General features: G+C 36.9%; 1 protein-coding gene across 1 annotated transcript in view; it reads right to left on the reverse strand.

Annotated features, from left to right (window-relative positions):
• The window catches only part of LOC121413347 (charged multivesicular body protein 1b-like), a 29,940-nt gene extending 10,771 nt beyond the window's left edge, over positions 1 to 19,169 (reverse strand). Inside the window, exons 1-2 of the mRNA XM_041606133.1 lie at positions 18,842 to 19,169; positions 119 to 216 (exon numbers count right to left, since the gene is read on the reverse strand). Coding sequence (XP_041462067.1) covers positions 119 to 216; positions 18,842 to 18,857 — 114 coding nt within the window. The 5' untranslated portion in view covers positions 18,858 to 19,169. The remainder of the gene's footprint in view (positions 1 to 118; positions 217 to 18,841) is intronic.
• Between the last annotated feature and the right edge of the window lie 1,571 nt (positions 19,170 to 20,740).

The following is a 20,740-nucleotide window of genomic DNA, read 5'->3' on the forward strand; positions in this document are numbered from 1 at the left end:
TAAATGTTTTTGGGGTCGCGCATGGTATCCACTCGTCAATGTAAGTGGCCCCCCCCCCCCCCGTTTCGACTCCTGTCTACATGCACACCTCCTGCTTAATTTACAAATTACAACTTACCTTTTTTAATTTCAGCTTCTCGGCTTTCTCTTCTTTCTCACATTTCTTAGATGATCTCTCCATCTGCTTGGCTGCAAACTTCAAATTGAAGAGTTGTTCTGAAAACAAGTTCTGGTTAAGAAAACCATTCATATCTGTATCACATGTACTCTAAAATCTCATTGATTATCATTGTTTGGCAACACCTGTGCTTGGAAGGCTAAAAGAGCTGAATAAATGTGACCCGAGAGTCTCTCCTCCTGATATGATTGTGAAGGTTTCCAGGCCATCACATCGAACTTTTAAAGGGGAAGTTCACCCTGAAGAAAACTTTGTTGTAAAAATAGCAGAAAAAATAGTAAAAAAATATTGGTGAAGGTTTGAGGAATATCCGCTAAAGAGTAAAAAAGTTATTAGAGTTCAAAGTTTTGGATTTGTGACGTCATAAACGAGCAGCTGCCCCATGTGCATGAATTTCAATTTTTTTATGGTTCCTGATAACTTAATTTTGTTTTCTATTCATGATCGCGTGTGAAATGATTTGTCTATTGATATACAAAAGGTACAGTGAAAACCATTCTCAATTTTCTGAAAAAATGACATCTCATCGATTTTTTACCATTTGCTATGTAGGAATGCTGCTCGCATATGACGTCACAAATCAAATAATTGATATTCTAATAACTTTTTAATTATTTGATGAATTTATCTCAAACCTTCGGCAATATTTTTTATTATTTTTTCTGCTATTTTTACAATAAACTTTTTCTCAGGGTGAACTTCCCCTTTAATCTGACTTCCACTTTTTAAAGTAAATCTTCAGGTGGAAACATTATGATACTTATTCTATTGACCTACATAACAGTGAAAACTACAAATAAAGTTAAAAATAATGAGTAGCATTTGCATGCCTACATGAAAATATGTCTGTATAGTCAGGGCTCCACACTAACCCTTTTTTTTCTACTGGTCCAACCTGTTCATGTCGGACCAGTAGATACCCAATTTTTAAATTTTTTTACTGGTCCAAACCTAGATTTACTGGCCCCCCAAAATAAAGAAAACCATAAAAAAGATAGATAGATAGATAAAATGGTTTATTAAAAGATCATCGCAGCCATAGGCCGAATTGTGATCAATTTTACAAACATGCAAGTTACATATAAAGTTCTCATACAAAGTATCGTAATATTTTCTTAAAATGATACACGAACCTATTATGTATACTATGTGATCTTAGAGAAGAAAAAAAGTCAGTGGAGAAAAAAGAAAAATGCAGTGGTAGGTGAGCGAAAAGAAAGAAGGAAACTAGAAAAATGTAAATGGAAGTTGTGAAGGTGTAAGGGAATAAATGGAGAGAATGGAAAAGAGAGGAGACAGAAAAAGGAGGAGAAACCAGGAGGAAAAGAGGAGAAAAGATTAGATCACGTTCATCACATCTTGACATGTACACACCATATCCTATCGCAGATGGTATACAGTAAGAAAATTGTAGTGAGATTTAAATAAAAAATAAACGATAAAAACGTTCAATATATTAACATAGTAAAAAGGTAACATGATAACAAACGATGTAATTGAACTGTGGAATCGTCAAAATACAAAGTAAAACAAAATTAGATTGATTACATGTTATTTAAAAGATTAACAAAGTATGGAAGAGAACTACATTGGAAACGTTTAGTTTTGCATTTATATTGTTGATATTTCAATTGTGATCTTAAAAAATAATTACATTGCTGCCTAAGAGGTAAACTATTTGTAAATTGTGGATGTTTGGCAAGAGAACTGGCAAAGTCAAAACATAACTGTTTTCGTCTTGCCTCTAACGAAGAAATATTGCACGTTTCCAATGCGTTAGCATAGTCTTCATACTGGAATCCAAGCATTATCTTGCAAGCACGTTTCTGGATATTTTCCAAGGCAAGTATATGGCTTTTAGATAGGTTGCCATTAGGCCCGTTTCGGGTACACGTGTACACGCACGGTCAAGTCAGTGCACGTGTACTAAATTCCATCACCGTGTACACGGTAGCATCTACATAAAGCTTGCATGGGACTACAAAGTCAGTGAACAAGCTCACAGCCTCACATTAAATATTAGTTCTCAGACACTGCACATATTTTAATTACTAATATGTCAATATATTTCAATTAATCTAGAGTGAGCTCACTTCAAAAATCGCCGATTTAATCCACATTCATTCTGGAGACTCAAGTTTTTGTACCACGAAATGGCCCGAAAACGCTGCTCAATCACACTCAGAGCCAATTTGAGAATCACCAATTGCGACAGCGATCATTGCTACAACTTACGTGTTATACGCTCGTACACTTGTGCTATAAGCCTATAAACAAACGCTCCTCAAATTGGCAACAAAATAATGAAAATCAATCGATAACTTCAGTTACACTTAATTCTGCAGCGATCTGTGCATGCATGTACAGTACAGTATACAAAATGCGCATCCAATGAGCGTCGGCGCTGGCTAGGGCCCTGCACTGATTTTCTTTTGCATTCTTTATTAATTTAATGCGCTGCTAAGCTAAGTAAACTTTTAATTTGCACCAATTTTTGTGGATTGATACTTCAAACTTCTAAGGTAAGATTTAGAACCGTGACTAAGGTTATATAGACCCCCTTTTATGACATGTTGATGCGGGTCTGTGTCGACATGAAAACATAACTCGCTCTCACCGTGTTTACAACGTGTACACGACCGAAAAACACGCCGTGTACACGTGCATCAAAAATGGACTTTCAAAACGGGCCTAGTTGCCATTGTAAACCGGTACTCCGTAGTCTAAAATTGGGCGAATGTATCCTTTATATATTAAAATAAGGTCATCCAAAGGGAGTCTATACTTTTTAAGGCAACGAAGCATGTACAATTTTCTATTACATCTTTTTATAAGATCTGATACCTGGCTATCCCACTTAAGATTAGATTGTATAAGAATACCTAGTATTTTTGCTTCGTGAACAAAATTTAAATTATTATTTCCAATGAAAAATTGACTTTCTTCAACATAATTTTTCATAAATGTTATAACCATAGAAAAACATTTAGATGGGTTTAAGGTCATGTTATTTTTCAAAGACCATTGATACAAGTCGTTGATTGCATTTTGTATATTAGACTGAGATGAAACTTTACGGCTTTCAACAATAGTCAGATCATCAACATATTTATAATAAGGTAATTCAAAATTTTTGCAAGCATCGTTAATCATGACGACAAAAAGGATCGGGCCAAGTCTGGTCCCTTGAGGGACTCCTGCATTGACAACTTTAGTGTTTGAGATTTGGCCAATATATTTAACCTTTTGCTGACGACACTCAAGGAAACTCACAATCCACGATATAACACAGGGTCTCACATGAATGTCAATCAATTTATTGATAACAATGTTGTGGTCGATGCGATCAAACGCTTTTGAAAAATCGGTGAGTATAACAGTGGATAGAGTCTTGGGCTCGTCAGCATTGGCAAATATCTGATGAAGAAATTGTATCAAATAGTGATTCGTACTTAATCCAGGTCGATTTCCGTACTGGTTTGGATCAATACACTCTACAATATCTTGAAGTAGCCATTTACATATAAAATATTCAGCAAGTTTGGCAAAGTAGGAAGTTAATGAAATGGGACGCAAGTTCTGCACTGTATGTGGTTTAGATTTTGGAATAGGTACTATTTCAGCTGTTTTCCAAATTGAGGGTACAACAGAGTTCTGAAATGAAGCATTTAAAATATGAGCTAAAGGAAAACACAACTCATAGGCAAATTCCTTTATTATTCTTACAGGCAGATCACCAGATATCCCAGCTTTGCGTTGATTAAGAGACTGTAGTTGTTTATAAACTTCATAAGGTTGAACAGTTGGACATGTATATTGTGATGGTAGAAATGCAGGTAATTTGCTTCTATCCAAACAAGGGAGATCTGCTGCTACGAGAGAAAAGTGATCGTTTATATAATCAGCAATAATCTTAAAGTTAGAAGGGTTGTTATCGATGTTTGGAATATCAACCGGTAAATATTGTTGCCTATTGTTCGTAAGAATCTTGATTTGCTTATACCAAGCAGCAGGATTTGTTGTTTTTAAGTTTTTTACTCTAGTGTTATAATATCTAATTTTTTGCTTCTTAATCAAACGCTTAGCTTTGTTTCTAAGTAAACGCCATAGAGATTCATCATTTCTGTGAAATGCCAGTTGTCTTTGACGAATAATGGATTTAACTTTTCCTGTTACCCATGGTTTATCAGATTTGTGGATTCGAACGTCCTTAACTGGTAAAAACAAATCTAAATGATACCGCAATGTATCCATCAATATATTACACTTATTGTCAATATCACTTTCATAGTAAATATTATTCCAGTCATTATGAACAATCCAATCTCCAAAGCTTTGAATTCCACTGCTTTTCAATGGACGGACGGTTTTCCTCTGATTAAACATTTCTCTTTTGAATTGGGATCTATTACGAGGCAACCATAAAACACAATTATGATCACTGGTACTGATCGGTGACAAAATTTTAACTTCTTTATACAAAAAACTATTATTAGTTATTATTTTGTCTAGAATGTTGTTTCCTCTAGTGGGTTGGGTAACTATTTGTTTAAAGCCATCAATGCTCAAAATCTGCCGAGTGTCAAAATCGTTAAAATCGCCTAAAATTGAGATGCCCGCTTCAGGGTATTGAACGAGCATGCTATCGATAGCTGTAAATAGATGGTCAGAATAAAGCTGTGCATGTTGGCTCTTCGGTGGAATGTAGATAACGCACAAAATCAGGCTCGATACAAATCGCGGTAAACGAGGTGGTCTCATTTGAATCCATAATGCTTCAACTCCATCAGGAACCTGAACATTAAGGACTCTTGCCTGAAGATATGATTTGACATAAAGGGCCACTCCTCCTCCTGAACGCCCTTCTCTCGGTTTAGAAAAAGTTGAAAAATCGGGTAATGAAAATAATTCTAAAGGGGTATCGTTTTGGAGCCATGTTTCGGTGATAGCTACAACATCAACATTATTAATATCTGTTACGATAGCTAAATCATCATGTTTGTTTCTTAATGATCTGCAATTAGATAAAAGGACTACCGGGGTATCATATTCTTTAGAATTGGGGCAAAACTGCAACGATACTCGATCAATCCTATGTAGGTACGATGATGATGACGATTCCTTCCTATCATGCCTTTTGCGTCGATGTGATGCACGAGGTCTAATAATAACCGGTATCGGATTTGACAAGAGGCGTTGTTTCCGGATACCTCCCCGTTTTCCTCGTTTACGTATGTGTTTCAAAGAAATACCAAGATCTTTAATAAGCTTCCAGGTTTGAGGAATAACTCTGGTATTACAAGACGGCCGGAGATTATAAAGTTCTTTTACAGAATATTTAATAACAGGATCATCATTGGAGTGGTTATCATGTAATGGGGGACCCGGGTTAGGATGGATGTCACCACATGAAAGAAGATCAATCTGAAATGTAGACACTCCATTAGGATAGTAAAGTATGCGGTGTTTTAGATATTTAACATGATTCAAGCGGCATACTTTGATCAGATTGTTATTAGTTGAATTGTTCTGTATAACAAACTTCTGTTGATATGAGACATGATAGAGAACGAGGCAAGCACACACAATCAACATGCGAAGAAAACTTGTATTCAACATAGTCAAGTTTACACATATTCTGGCTTGTCACAATCATGTCCATTGTCTGTTCAAGGTTGAGTGATCAGCGGGAAATTCAAATGCACATAGCTATGCAAATCAACTGTGGAGATGGTGCACGATATGCACCTATATGCGATGTGTACAACGTCAGTTAGCAAAGTTACTATAGGCCTATATCGGCTCAAAAATCACTCATAAAATGATGAAAAACACGGTAATACACATACCTCAATGGTCCAAAGATATCACAACATATAGCACAATCAAATAAGCATCATCCAAAACTCAGCAAAATTGTACAATCAATGAAAAAATGAGCAAAATCAAGGCAAAAAATGAGAGCTCAAAATAAAGGACGTGCTGCCAGTAGGGCGCCATTCATCTCATAAAAGACCATAACACCATAAAAAAATATTATTTTGCTGTCATTTATTGTTTTTATTGCCCCCAACAAAAAAAAACAACAGGTATACAAACAGTAGCCTACACACACAAAACATGCATGTAATTCATGCGAGTCATTTTTATAATTTACAAAAGACAAGAAAATATTTGTATCAGCTTGATATATTTTTTACTAGTCATGTTGGACCAGTAAACCTTGTTATTTCTGAAAAGTTACTGGCACGACAGCAATTTTTACTGGTCTGGGACTGTCGGACCAGTCCAGTGCCAGTGTCGTGCCCCGTATAGTACATGTATACATGTCATTATAAATCGCAATGTACACACTGCTTGTTCACAATCTCCCTTCTTTATCTTATGAATTTCATTAGAGATGAGAGTACGGTGAGTATAAGAAATTACGATCATTCAAGACGAACAGAGACTGTTTGCTTTTCATCTATTTTTTCTCATCATTATTTAATGCACGTTTTCTAACGGCAGATTTCAAAACGACCTCTGCAGCAATGCCACTGAAATTCGGACATGCATGACTCAGTATAAGTGTAGGTTAGACATTTAACTCGTAGAGGTAGAATAATATGTCCAAAACAAGAGAAATGCAAAATTGCAACAAACTCCCGCAAATTTCATAACAGGATTTATAGAATCAAGTCCTACGAAACTTACCGAACGATGTGAAGTCAATTCCCCCTACGATGAATAACCCTCAAATAACCTCATTTAAGCGTTTATTTTTTTTCTTGTTGACAAACTACGGAGCGAGCTTACGATTTCCCAAATGAGCTAAAGAGGGTGCGCGATTTTATCTTCATATTAAAGACACAAGGGAAAGACTAGGCACTAAAACTATTTTACACGTAAATTGATGCAGAGCGTTACACGAAGTCGGCAAAGTGTCCAATCTTTTTACTTGGTGGAACGTTAATTGACAAACGAACGGTAGCACTTGCGGCGCTTCATTTAAGGTACATAGAATTTTCTATATTCTTTGTTTAATTTGTCATTGCTTTGAATGTTTTCAAAAAAGTATTGTCATCATCAGCAAAACTAATACAAAAGGTACTTTTTAAGTTATTGCATTTATTGGTGTCTATATCTTATCAAACAATCATTGGAATTGCGCATACAATGAATCAAGAATCTAGTTTTAAAAATTATGACAAGCTGAATTAAGGTTGTGAATTATATTAGCGCCATTAATGACCTTTTATTTTTGTGGAAGAGACATGCGAAGCAATTTTCCAGGCTAAGGTTAGCAATTTGTCTCTTTTTTTATATGCTTTATACATAGAACATATTTGTAAAATTGAAAATGGAACGCTTTTGACCAGAAAAGACCCTGGTGAGTAGCGGAATGAGTTTCGGCTAACATTATTCGCGTCATGAAGCGAAGTTATCCGACAACTCTAAAATCTGTTGCGTAAGCACATTCGTAGTCGTAGTGCAAGGCACTCATTCAATGAACAAGGTTATTATATAACCTTGTTCTCAGTTATATCTCCATGTGTGGCAAAATAATGGTGGCAGTGTTTGGCTTAATTTCTCTTTTTATATGGGACAAATTTTGGATTTTCTTACACTGTCAGTTTTCATTTACAGGTATTCATCATATAACTTGGCTCTTACATGTATGTAAATTTAATTCTTTAAATTATTTTTTTCTTCATGAAATATAGAGATTAAAAAATGAAAATTTTCTTGCCATATTACTTTCCACCAATAGAGGGCGTACACAAAAATATGCCCAAAATTCAAGTTTTTTGAGCGTTCTGGTGAATACAAAAATTATTCCCAAATTACTAATGAAAAATAAATTGAAACTGTATGGAAATCAGTCATTTTTGGTCACAAAAGTGATATTTTAATGATTTTTCAAAGTGTGTGCTATGTACAGCATTGCCATTGGCATACAATAGTCCTACCTGTAGATTCCCCACAGGCAGGATGGTTGCAGTGAACAAGTGGTGCAAGGTTAGTATAGTATACTAACCTCGCAATATGTGTGAGTGGGCCCTGCCCTGCTGCCTGGCCTGGGCCGGGGCCTTGCAATTGTGAATATTCCTCACCTGTTTCTGAATCTGAATTTCTGCCAACAAGCCGAAGACTAGTCAAAACATGGAACAGCTGTCAACATTTATATTTAAACAGAGATGCCAAGTTAAAAAAAATGTAATGCGTGAGATTTTCATGACTCGACGTCTCTGTGCGCGCGCGGCCAGTACTTACACTCGTACGTTGCGAAAAGGTGCACGCGTAACGCGCGCGCGCATGAGATATGGGCTTCAAAACCATGCGATGCACGCACGCTATTCATCGTATCACGTACTAGCTGTGCGCTGACTGCACTTTTGATTCGTCTCGCATGCTGGGCTAGACGCGAAGGCGGTCGGCCAGTCGTATAATCTGGCGAATAATGCTACTTTTTCTCTTTTTTTTTCTGTCGGGTCCCGATGCGTGAGAAAAATGGGTGCCATGCGTGAGATCGTGAGACGGACCCTGAATGCGTATGGTAGTGGATCGTATTACCGAACACTTTTCATGAATTTGATCATATCAACACATTATTCCAATAAAATTCACCAAACTTTCACCATAAATACACAAATACCTACAAAATATAAACATGCAGAAATTTTGCCGAAATTGTTTTTCATTTTTACGACATCAGCTTCCAATCGGACCCCTCTTCGCAAGTGAAATATTTTGGTCACTTGAAAAGGTATCGTATTACCGAACGTGTGTTTTCTATGGGAAAAGTTGGGAAAACAACAAAGTCACTGATGAGCTATTTTGACCATATTTTATTGTTTTGAGGATATAAAGACTTCGAAATTGTGTTTTTGATAATTTTTCATCATTTTTCTATTTAAGTTCCCTTTGGAAGGAAGTTGCAAAGGTTTGAGCGTATTTGATTATTTTCTGACGCATATGATGCGCGCGTTCGGTAATACAAGGCCGGTCGGTAATACAATCACTCACTATACTGCGTGAGTCCACTCACACAACATGCGAGGTTAGTAATACTAACCTCGCACAACGCATGTGGTTTCATAGTGGACTTTGACATTTTCATTCATCATACGAATGTGAGGGAATAAAAAACGCCAAACATTTTGAGTATTTCTCCACTAATGGAAATTTGTTTTTATGATTTAACTTTTTTTTTTAATGAATTGGAAATTATTTATAAAAGTGTTTTTATCGCTTACCTCCAAGTCTCAACCAGGATACTCCGTTCGATCCGTCCTTAATACTGCGGTGGAAAGTACGCAAACAACAATCGAAAAGCAATTTTTCGTATCGAACATTCTCAATTCAAGTCGTCAGCGCATAATAGGAAATTGTACCAAAAATCAACAGGTTGCATCTCATGTATATACTTATTGGTAAAGTACGCCATCTTTTGACAAGATGATGATGAAAGTGGATTGAACGAGCAAGAAAATAATGCTGATCGCCTAGAATGCAGCTAGCTTGCAACACCGTAAACAAAAGGTACGGTAGGCACTTAAGAACCAAGTTTGAAAGGACACTCGTAAAATTACGTCACTCTCGCGATGAATAATCATTAGATCGTGGTCGTGCGTGTTCAATAAAAACTCTCTGCATGCATGCACTCAGTGTGTATTGAACACGCACGACCACGATCTAATGAATATTCATCGGCGAGAGTGACATAATTTTACGAGTATCCTTTCAAACTTGGTTCTTAAGTGCCTACCGACTTTGAAATAATATCGCGCGCCCTCTTTAGGCAAAAGTTGATATCAACGCTGATCAAGAGGCATCTACGTGAAGATCACGAAAAATGCTCTTTATTAAAAACCACACCAAACAGAATTCAACAAACGATCCATATGGTTCGGGAAGTGTCATAGAATAAATATAATGCTTAGCTACGATGTAAAGTCATAGTTATTTTAGTAAAAAGGGTGTGAAAGATTCGCGTGCACCAGGTGCATATGAATCCTTCACACACGAGACGATTTGAAACCATGAGTGAGTGGCGTGAGTATAACGCACAATGCGTGAGACTTGGTAGCTCTGTTTAAATACCACAGACCATCCATCCTTCACTCTTCTCTCGCAATACTTATTGTAATAATGCAGCTCCCTTGCGATTCCATTGACATTTACTCGAATAAAGCTCAAGCCTCAGTCAAGGTAGGCAAACATCTAAACGTGAAAACCTACATTCGTCTGCACGTATACTTAATTGCACACACCGATGATAGTAGGCGGCAAGTAGTAAGAATTCCAAAAATTTTCTGTAGAATCTGATTTTTTGTGCTATTTCTCCTATTTTTAGGGTGCTGAATACGAATCTGCTTGTTGCCAAATTTATAAATGCCGTCTTCGACCGTTGCCATGGCAACCGATTAATTTCTCAAAAATAGCATGTATTCCCATGTAAATGGTAGATAAACATGATATAAATTAGCCAAGAGATTGAATTCAAGGTTCCGTTTAAATACAAATTAAATTTAGAAATATTTAAGATCATCAAAATAGTTCCAATTAGCCCGTTGCCATGGTAACGGCTCATTTTTCCTCCAGAAAAGTAAAAAAAAAAATTTAAAGTTGTATAATCTGTTTTTTGTTTCATTTTCCCTGCAATTAGGATGTTAAACATAGGGAGTGATTTTGCTAAATGTATAAATACACTCTCATTCCGTTGCCATGGCAACCAAATAATAACTAATTTAGTAAAAAAAGATAATAACATGGAATTAAAGATAATGGCAGGAAAGACAATAAAAGCTACTTAATCTACAAGTGTTGGGTTTTTCCCACTCATTTAGAACAAAAATACATAAGTGTTATGCATGAGATTATTGGTCAATGATAGGAATTGATGTTGCCTTGGCAATGCTTGAATTTAAAATTATATATCAATGTTGCAAATGGCCCGTTGCCATGGTAACATCTTATTTTTATCAGAAAAGTACAAATTTTGATAAAATCATGTAGAGTCACGTTTTTTTTTCCTTTCATTTCCACTAAGTTTAGGTTTCTAAAATTAATATGGTTGTTGGTAATTGTGTAAGCACCATCTCAGACCATTGCCATGGCAACCAAATACCAACTTATTTGGTAAAAAATAACCTGTTGAAAAAGGTAATGGTGGGATGTACAGTAAAAACAAACTAATCTACATGCGAAAGGCTTGACCCATTAATTTAATTTTTAAAGCAAAATTCCGGTAAGTATTCTGCATTAATTAATTAGAATGATAAAATGGATATTTCCTTGGCAACGCTTGATTTTATAAATAAATATCAATGATGCAAATTGCCTATTGTCATGGTAACGGTTCCATTTACACCAGAAAATAACAAATTTTAATAAAAATATGTCCGATTATTCTTTCATTTCCGCCAAAGTATACTTGTAGGTTGCTAGACATTGATATGCTTGTTGCTGTTGCTTTGATAGTGGTTAATCAATTTAATTTCATATGATAAATATCAATGTTGCGAATTGCCTGATGTCATGGTAAACATCACTCGCAAAGTTCCCTCCTGCAGACTTTTCAACCTGAAGAAAGTAAACTGTGAGCAGTTTTCCATAGATCTGGATACATATCTTCAGAACCTCCCTGCACTCCCTACTCATTACGACACATTTTTAGAGCTGCTGAAGAAATCATCAAGGAAGAATATTCCACAAGGATGCCATACAAGCTATACTCAGGGCCAGCAGAAACACCAGATTCGGATCCTTGGGAATGACTCTACAAAGTCCCAATCTACATGTAGGTCCCAAGTTACCGCCGGCCAAGTGGCCAGCCAGCTTCTAGTGAACAGCCAAGGTAACCCGCGAAGTTCCAACCTCAAAGGTTGGGAATAGCCTGCCAAGAGTCATCTGGATTCACGAAAACTTTCAGCATGAACGACTTGTGCAATGCTATAAAAGCAATGAAGATCAGCAAGGCAGCTGGATTGGACGATGTCCTCGATCTGTGAACAGATGAAACATCTTGGACCTGTTGCACTCCAACGGCGGCTTGACATGCTAAACTACTGTCTTGAGTGAAAGCACAATGCCAAACTTATGGAGGAAATCAAGGGTAGTTGCCTAAAGCCCCTTTCACAATTGACGTACGACCATTTGCGACCTTTTGGTCGTGCGACAGGCTGCAACAGGGATCAATCGCCAGTTATCTCATAAGATCGCACAGAGGCTTTCACAGTTGCAACAGCTGTCGTATAACAAAACAACCAGTAAAACCCGTTGCACAAGTAAGTCGCTTATGATCCTATTGTGCTCGTGCGATCACATGCGAGTGTTGCACGAGGGATTGCGAGGGGAACGGTCGCATACATGCGAATGAAACGGTAGTGCAATGTTGTAAGCCCATATATTATAGCACCCAGTCGCAAGACAGGTCTCTGTACATGTAGGTCGCTAGCACATGTGCAAGTGCTGTACGACCCCCAGTCGAGTAAATTTAGTTGTGCCACCTCTCGCCCAAAGTCGTGCAACGTTGCACAACACTCGCACGATGATCGCCCGATCGATGGTACGAACCCGGATACGACCTGATGCGAGTGAATCGATTGTATTTGATCGCGTTCGGATTTTGAACATGTTCAAAGTTCAGAAGTGACCAGTCACGACTACCTCGAGTTCGTGCGACTGTCTACAACGACTGCGAGTGCTCGCAAGACACCTAGAGATCGATCGTGCAACAGCAAGAAAAAACTGTTGCAGCCGGTCGTAAACTGGTCGGACATCAATTGTGAAAGGGGCTGAACGGTCGCATACATGCGAATGCAACGGTAGTGGAATGTTGTAAGCCGTTATTTTGATCGGTCTTGCAACAGTCTTATATAACCGCACCCAGTCGCAAGACTGGTCTCTGTAGGTCTCTAGCACATGTGCAGGTTTTGTACGACCTCCAGTCGACTACATGCGACTATACGTAGTTGTGCCACCTCTCGCACCAAGTCGTACAACGTTGAACAACACTCACACGATGATCGCCCGACCGATGGTACGACCTGACGCGAGTAAATCAATCGTATTTGATCGCGTTTGGATTTTGAACATGTTCAAATTCAGATGCGACCAGTCACAACCACCTTAAATTCGTGCATTCGAACGACTGCGAGAGCTCGTGCAACAACAAGAAAAAACTGCTGCAGGCGGTCGTAAACAGGTCGTACGTCAATTGTGAAAGGGGCTTGACTCAAGCCAGGCAAAACACCAGCCAGCCCAAAGAGCTACAGGCCAATATCTCTGCTTTGTCATACAAGATCTTTGAAAGGCTCCTACTCCACCACATTGCTCCCTTGGTGGATGAGCTCCTCATTCCAGAACAAGCAGAATTTAGGCCTGGAAAGTCTTGTACTAGTTAACTGCTGAATCTGACACAGTACATTGAAGATTGCTTCGAGGAAGGGTTGATAAAAAGAACAGCCTTAGTTGACCTCATTGAAGCTTACGACACAATCATTGAATACTCACAAGGAAAGTCTTTGAGATGACAAAGGACCTTAGCCTGACACAGACGATTCAGAACATGCTCTCAAATCAACGGTTTTGTGAATCTCAGTGGTTCCAGTAGCAGATGGCTGACACACAAAAGGTCTCCCACAAGGAAGCATCATCGTCCTACTCTTTATCATCTACACAAATGACCAACCAATCCACCAAATAATGAGAGCTACCTGTCCGCTGATGATATTTCCATTGCTTCACACAAACAGTCCTTTGAAGAGATGAAAAAGCACTCAGCGATGCTCTGGTAGGCCTGACTCCTTACTACGCTGCAAATCATCTCTGGGCAAATCCAGAGAAAACCCAACTCAGTGATTTCCACCTAAAAAACAGAGATGCAGATCAGCAGCTAAGGGTCAGATGGTATAGAAAATGGTTGGAACACACCAGTAAGCCAATCTACCTTGACGTCACCCCAGACAGTTCCCTTACCTACAAAGAACATGTTGCCAAGACAAAGGCTAAAGTTGGAGCAAGGAACAGCATCCTGAAGAAGCTTTCCAACACAAAATGGGAACAGGTGCAAAACCATCCATGCGACAGCTCCTGCTCTTTGCTACTTGACTGCTGAGTATGCAGTCCTCATCCGTTTTAGGTCATCACATGCTGCCACGATTGATACAGCCCTGAATGCTGCTTGCAGAGCAATTACTGGCTGCGACAAAAACAAGAGCAGATGATCTCTAGCTACAATGTGGTATTGCCCATCCACACATCAGAAGAGAGGTATCAGCATAGGTGGAAAAAACAAGCAAGAAGATAACCATCTTCATCTACTCTTAAGTATGAACCTGACAAAAACAGACTCAAATCAAGATGTAGCTTCCTTCACTTGAATGAATCCCTTGATGGCTCTGCTCATAATCAAAGGGTCACCCTATTGTCCAACCACCTACAGTCTGTGGTCAACGCTCAATCTTTCCAGTGGACCTAGCGAATCGCTTCCCAGGTTCAAGTGAGGAATGTGTAGTGTATAGATTTTTTTTGACCATTTGTGCTCTAATAAATTTTATAACGAAAAAATAGCCAGTATGCCAATTTTTCTAAGGGTTTGTGAAATGTGGGAGAATTCAGCTAGAGACAATTTTGAGAATATTTTGGGCAATTTGACCTAGAAATCTGACAACATAATGATTTAGGGGTAAAGTTTTTAAGAACTTGACATGCAACATCTGTTTGCTGAATTGAATTACCCCCAACTTCTAACTCCAAGGTGGCTGCCAATTTAAGGGTCACAAATGATTCCATTTTGATAGAGAGTTGTTCAAAATATTTATTTGGGGGTTTTAAAGTCAACAAATCAAAATTGGGGCCCTGTTGTACAAAGAGTTGCGATTGATCTGCACTATGGAAAGCCAGCAAAATCAGCATATGAAATGTATGTTTGTTCAAAAAGATTTCTAGATATGAATGTATATCTGTAAAGTCATAAATTTCTTAACAATTTTGTGTGATTTCCTTTGTTTACAAAGGACATTGTGCAAATTTTTCATAGAAAAAAATTATGACACTGATGAATTTCCATAGAGTTACTATTGACTGGATCAATCGTAACTCTTTGTACAACAGGGCCCATTTACATTTGACACACTGACCTTGCCTTTAAAACGAATGGCGGTCAGTAGTAATTAAAAATGGGTGATGGGTTTGAATATGGCGTTCCTCAGGGTTTTGTACTGGGACCTATACTTTTTTCTCGGTATTTATTACCACTAGGGGACACTTTGAGGCAGAATAGTGTTGAATTTGATTTCTTTAGTTCCCAAATCTCCAACTAGTTTTCACAATGCTATTGTATTCAGGAAATTAATGTATCAATGATAAGAAATAAAGTTAAGCCTGCTCTTGAATGAACAAAAAGTCCTAGACATAGACACTATTTACCTGCCCATGTTCATTTGTTAATTGGTAATTCTGAACCTGCTGAATCTGTTAGAATTATTCTAGGTGTTGAACTTAATTCGTCATTAACGAGTAAGCAAGTAAATTCGCTTTGTAAAACCCAAAACTCCCATTTATACAAACATGGAGCTACCATGATACAATAATGGTCGGAAAGATATTGACGGATGATGCTTGCCATAATGCTGTTCAATCACTGGTGTTCAGGCGCCTAGATATAGTCAAAACATCACATTCAGAATCGAGCAGTCGGTACCATTACAACAGCAAGAAAGTATGATCATATTTCCTTTGTTCAAAGAGCTTCACTTGCTACTGGTCAAAAACAGAATCATAGAAAAATTGCTTTGTTTACTTGTCTATTAATAACTTGACACCACAATACATTTCATCCTATTCTATCCCCAACTTGGGTAAACAGTGCACAAGTTTCACTGGTCCCAGTATTCAAAATCAGTTCATGTCCTTCTGTACAATTATTTTTTGAATTTTATATATAACACCCACTTTATATATTGTAAGCACTTGAAGAGTAGAATTATTCATTTTTATAACAATAAATGAAATAATATAGCCTAGGACTTGTATAGTGCTCCTGTATTACCCTGGCTAAGCTAGTCTACCTCATCCGCTGCTCACAACTTCCTTCAAGTATCCATTTACCTCACCTGGGTTGCAGTACAATATGGATAATTTTCTTGTTTTTAAAAGGAAAACACACCCCGGCTGGGAATCGAACCCATGTCCCTCAGATTGAAAGAAAGAGGCTTAACCACTAGACCACGACGCCCCCACAATGTTAAGCTATATTGGAAAGTGCTTTGAGCATGTTTACATGAAGAACTTGCTATAAATGTTCAAATGTATGTATTTATGTTAAAGGACAAGTCCACCCCAACACAAAATTAAGTTTAATAAAAAGAGAAAAATCCAATATCGTCAAAATCGGATGTAAAACATGAAAGTTATATTTTCGCTTAATTTCACAGAAAAGATACTGGCATTTTCTGGTCGGTATGTAAATTAGAAGTCTTATGATGTTATCTACTCACTATGTCTTTTGCATTTTATTATGTGAAATATGATTTTTGATCCTATTTTCTCCTCATTCTCATGTCTAATACAAAGTTTTATTCCTCCATGAACACATGTAATTAGCATTGTTTAATACTATATGGTTCAGTCAAGTTGGCCCTTATTGTCAAATCTGTATAAAATGAAATATTGTATATTAAAACAATAAAAAACAAAAGAAATAGTGAGAGACATCATCGACTGTCTCATTTGCTTATTACTGAGTTGTGCATATCACTGTTATGTGAAAAATAAGCAAAATTTAAAATGCCACAACTTTCTTCTTTTACATGAAATTTTCAGCGTTATGCTAGTATGATTTTTCTTTATTCAAATCAACATTTATCGGGGTTGGACTTGACCTTTAATATAAAGCTGTTAAAGATAATAAATATAACTCTAAAGTTTATTTGGCAAATTGACATAATCCTGGCCTTCTATTAGATACAACTGACCTTTTGAGGATACAAGGTAAAATTCTTCCATGTGTTAATGTAGACTGAATGTGGGACTTTCATGAAAAACCCATTCATTTAATAATAGAATCCTGAGGGGTTTTTTTATTACCTCAAAAGACCCTTAACCTTCACCTTGTGACATGATATATAATTAACTTGAAAATTAATAAACCTAAGTAAAGTTTTTGATGTTGATACCACAGTACAGTCAAAGTTCATTGACCAGAACTTTAACCTGAAACTCCTGCACAATGATCAGTGATGGTTGAATACCAATATGCACTCTCAAAGTTTTGCCTTATCAGAAACTTGATGAGATTCAATGATGATAATACAACATGGCCAAATATTGGCGATCGTAAAAGACCTACGACCTTGATCATATGACCTGAAACTTGAACTTTATGATTAATGATAAGGATTATGTCAATTGGATTATAAATTGAAAATGGCCCGAGGGAGTATTTTTACATTAACAAGCATATGGATGTTCACCCTAACATTATGGGAAATGAAAGGGAAATCAGAAGTTTTTATCAACTTTGTGATTTTTGAGAAAAATCAGCTGTTTGGGGGGGTTGCAACATTCATATTTATATTTATATTAAATGCAAGTTTTACCAAGGCAACAGTAATTATTTTCTTTCAAATGAACTCATGCAGACCACTTACCGTATGTTTTGTTCAATATTAAACGAATGGTTCAAAATTTACGCAAGTAGATTGTGATTTTTATGGTATTTTCCATTATTATCTCCCCCATGTTATTCGGTTGCCATGGCAATGGCTTAAGATGGTATTTATACATTTAGCAACAAGCATATATAGATATAGCATCTTGTAATTAGAGGAAACGAAAGAAAATTCAGATTCTGTATTATTTTTTAAAAAAATATATACTTTTCTGAGAAAAATAAACTGTTACCATGGCAACGGCCATTTGCAATATTCTAATTTATCTTTTAATTCAAACATTGTCAAGACAACATCAATTCCTATCATTCCAATAAACTCCTGCAGAATAGTTTTGTGTAGTTTTTGTTCTAAATGAGTGGGAAAAACCCAACGCATGTAGATTAGGTCGCTTTTATTGTATTTCTCGCCATTATCTTTTTTACCATGTTATTACTTTTTTTTACCAAATAAGGTATTATTTGGTTGCCATGGCAATGTAATGAGAGTGTATTTATACATTTAGCAAAAATCACTCCTATGTTTATACACCGTAAACGCATGGAAAATGAAACAAAAAAAAACAGATTCTACAACTTTAAATCAATTTTTGTTTTACTTTTCTGGAGGAAAAATGAGCCGTTACCATGGCAACGGGCCAGTTGGAACTATTTTGATGATCTTAAATATTTCTGAATTTCATTTGTATTTAATTGGAACCTTGATTTCAATCTATTTTCTAATTTTTATCATGTTTATCTACCATTTACAGGGGTATACATGCTATTTTTGAGAAATTAATCCGTTGCCATGGCAACGGTCAAAGACGGCATTTATAAATTTGGCAACAAGCAGATTCATGTTCAGCACCCTCAAAATAGGGGAAATAGCACAAAAAATCAGATTCTACAGAAAATTTGTGGTAACCTTTAATATTATGACGAGGAGCTGTGTACTATGATCGTATGGAGCTGAGTTTGCCTTTTTCGTAAACTCGACGGTAGACAGGATCTGAAAAGGATACTTTCTAAATTGTTCATCTTTGCGATCTCGTGGAACTTGAAGGCAAGAATACAGTAAACGTCTAATCTCCTTGACCTGATGAAATGAAAGGTATAACTTTTGTCCAAAGTCTCAGTCAAGAAGTGAAAAAACAACGAAGACTATGTAGTAAGATCACATGAAAATGATTCCTCGCTGCGGGCTGGGCTGGCTCTCGCGCGTTCTATCGATGTTTACGACTTTTTTCACTTCCTAGTGTAGTGTGGCCAGAGCGGTAAAGGGCGTGGTTCTAGCTAAGAACTTACAGAGACAACCTCACTCAGTGATTGCCTGTGATGAACTGCCCTGGGCTGAGTTACTTTAAACCTCAGGGGTTTATTAGGCATAACATATTAACATGCATGATTTATATATAACAAAGGACAAAAATGAATATTCAAATATCAAAGATCGCAAATAAAAGAAATACATGAATATACATGGTGAATAGCTGCTAATGAATATTAATGAACTTAAGTCAGAGGGAGAGAACCAATCAGAGAATAAGAACTAATAGCAAGAGTGAAGTATGAGTGAACATGAGCATGAACAAAAGAAATGGATGGAAGAGTGAATCTGGTATGTTGAAAGGAATGTAAAGAAGGTGATGGAAGAAAGGACGGAATTTTGATGACTAACAGAGAAGAGAGGATGATCAAGAATAATGCAGAAGACATCTATTAAAGTAACATAACTATTCTAACTTAAAACCCTGTTCACACAACAACTCTACACTAGTGTAGGCTTGTTCTATTCGTTTAAATAAAAAAGGTGATAGATAAGAAACCTCACTCCAGCTTAACTCTTCGAATTTCAATTTTTTTTTAAATCTATACACTCATAAACAGTGAAGATAAATATAGATGTAGATTATTCAGTCATACAAAAATATATGTACGTGAAAAACCAATTTTTGACTTTTTATTCAGACATTTACAATAAATAACAACAGCTTGGTAATATTTTATAACCAGTGAACAAATTGCTAAAAATGAATATGACTGCCAAACACAACTACCAACTTTGTTTATTTTTCCCCACAACTCATCTGTTAAAATGAGATTTGATAAAAAATTTCTTTCCCCCCCCTCCCTACGTTCCTCTTTCTTTTTTTTATCCCCCCCCCCCCGTTGTTTTTTTTTGCAAGGTGGATTGCAGGGGGCACATGCCCCTGCATGCATGCCTCCCCGGCGTAGTTACGCCACTGCCACTGCCTTTGAAGGCCATGTCACATGGCCTTCAACAGTGTTATGTGTAGCCAGTTTCAAGGTTAAAATGAAACGTGATTTGTGCCGAAAATTGATCATTGCCATTGGGAATATTTCAAATTTCATTTTATCACAAAATAATTTGGATTACATGAAGCACATGACGAAATGTATTTCAAAGCCGTATCATGTCACGAAGGGGCAAAATAATGCATGAGCTATACTTAAATTTGAAAAACTCTAGGAATTTGACAAGTTTACGTCATCATTTTATAAATTTGGCACACACTTCCACATTACAAAAAAAAAATGAAAATGAGTTTGAGGAAATTTATCAGTTAGTGGTGTTATGTGACAGATGTGGCCGCTTCCGGCCAGTCTAGTAATTTCAAATAATATTGTAATACTTAAAAAATCTGTCATAATAATACCCGACCAGAGACAAGGAAAGTAATATATCATTACAAAAGTATACTGTTGTATCAAACCAGATAGGGTAGTATTCTTTTGGCTACAATCTGCAAGAAATATTAAATGAAACCTATGTCTGACACACGGGTCCCTGTGGCATCAAACTGAGCCTGCAGCCTTTCTTTCTTCTTTGATCCGTGTCTGTCGGTACTGAGTGTAAATACAAAGGAATACGCGCACTGCATGGCGTAAGGGTTGAGACA

The sequence above is a fragment of the Lytechinus variegatus genome, chromosome 4 (genome assembly GCF_018143015.1).
Source record: "Lytechinus variegatus isolate NC3 chromosome 4, Lvar_3.0, whole genome shotgun sequence".
Taxonomy (NCBI): domain Eukaryota; kingdom Metazoa; phylum Echinodermata; class Echinoidea; order Temnopleuroida; family Toxopneustidae; genus Lytechinus; species Lytechinus variegatus.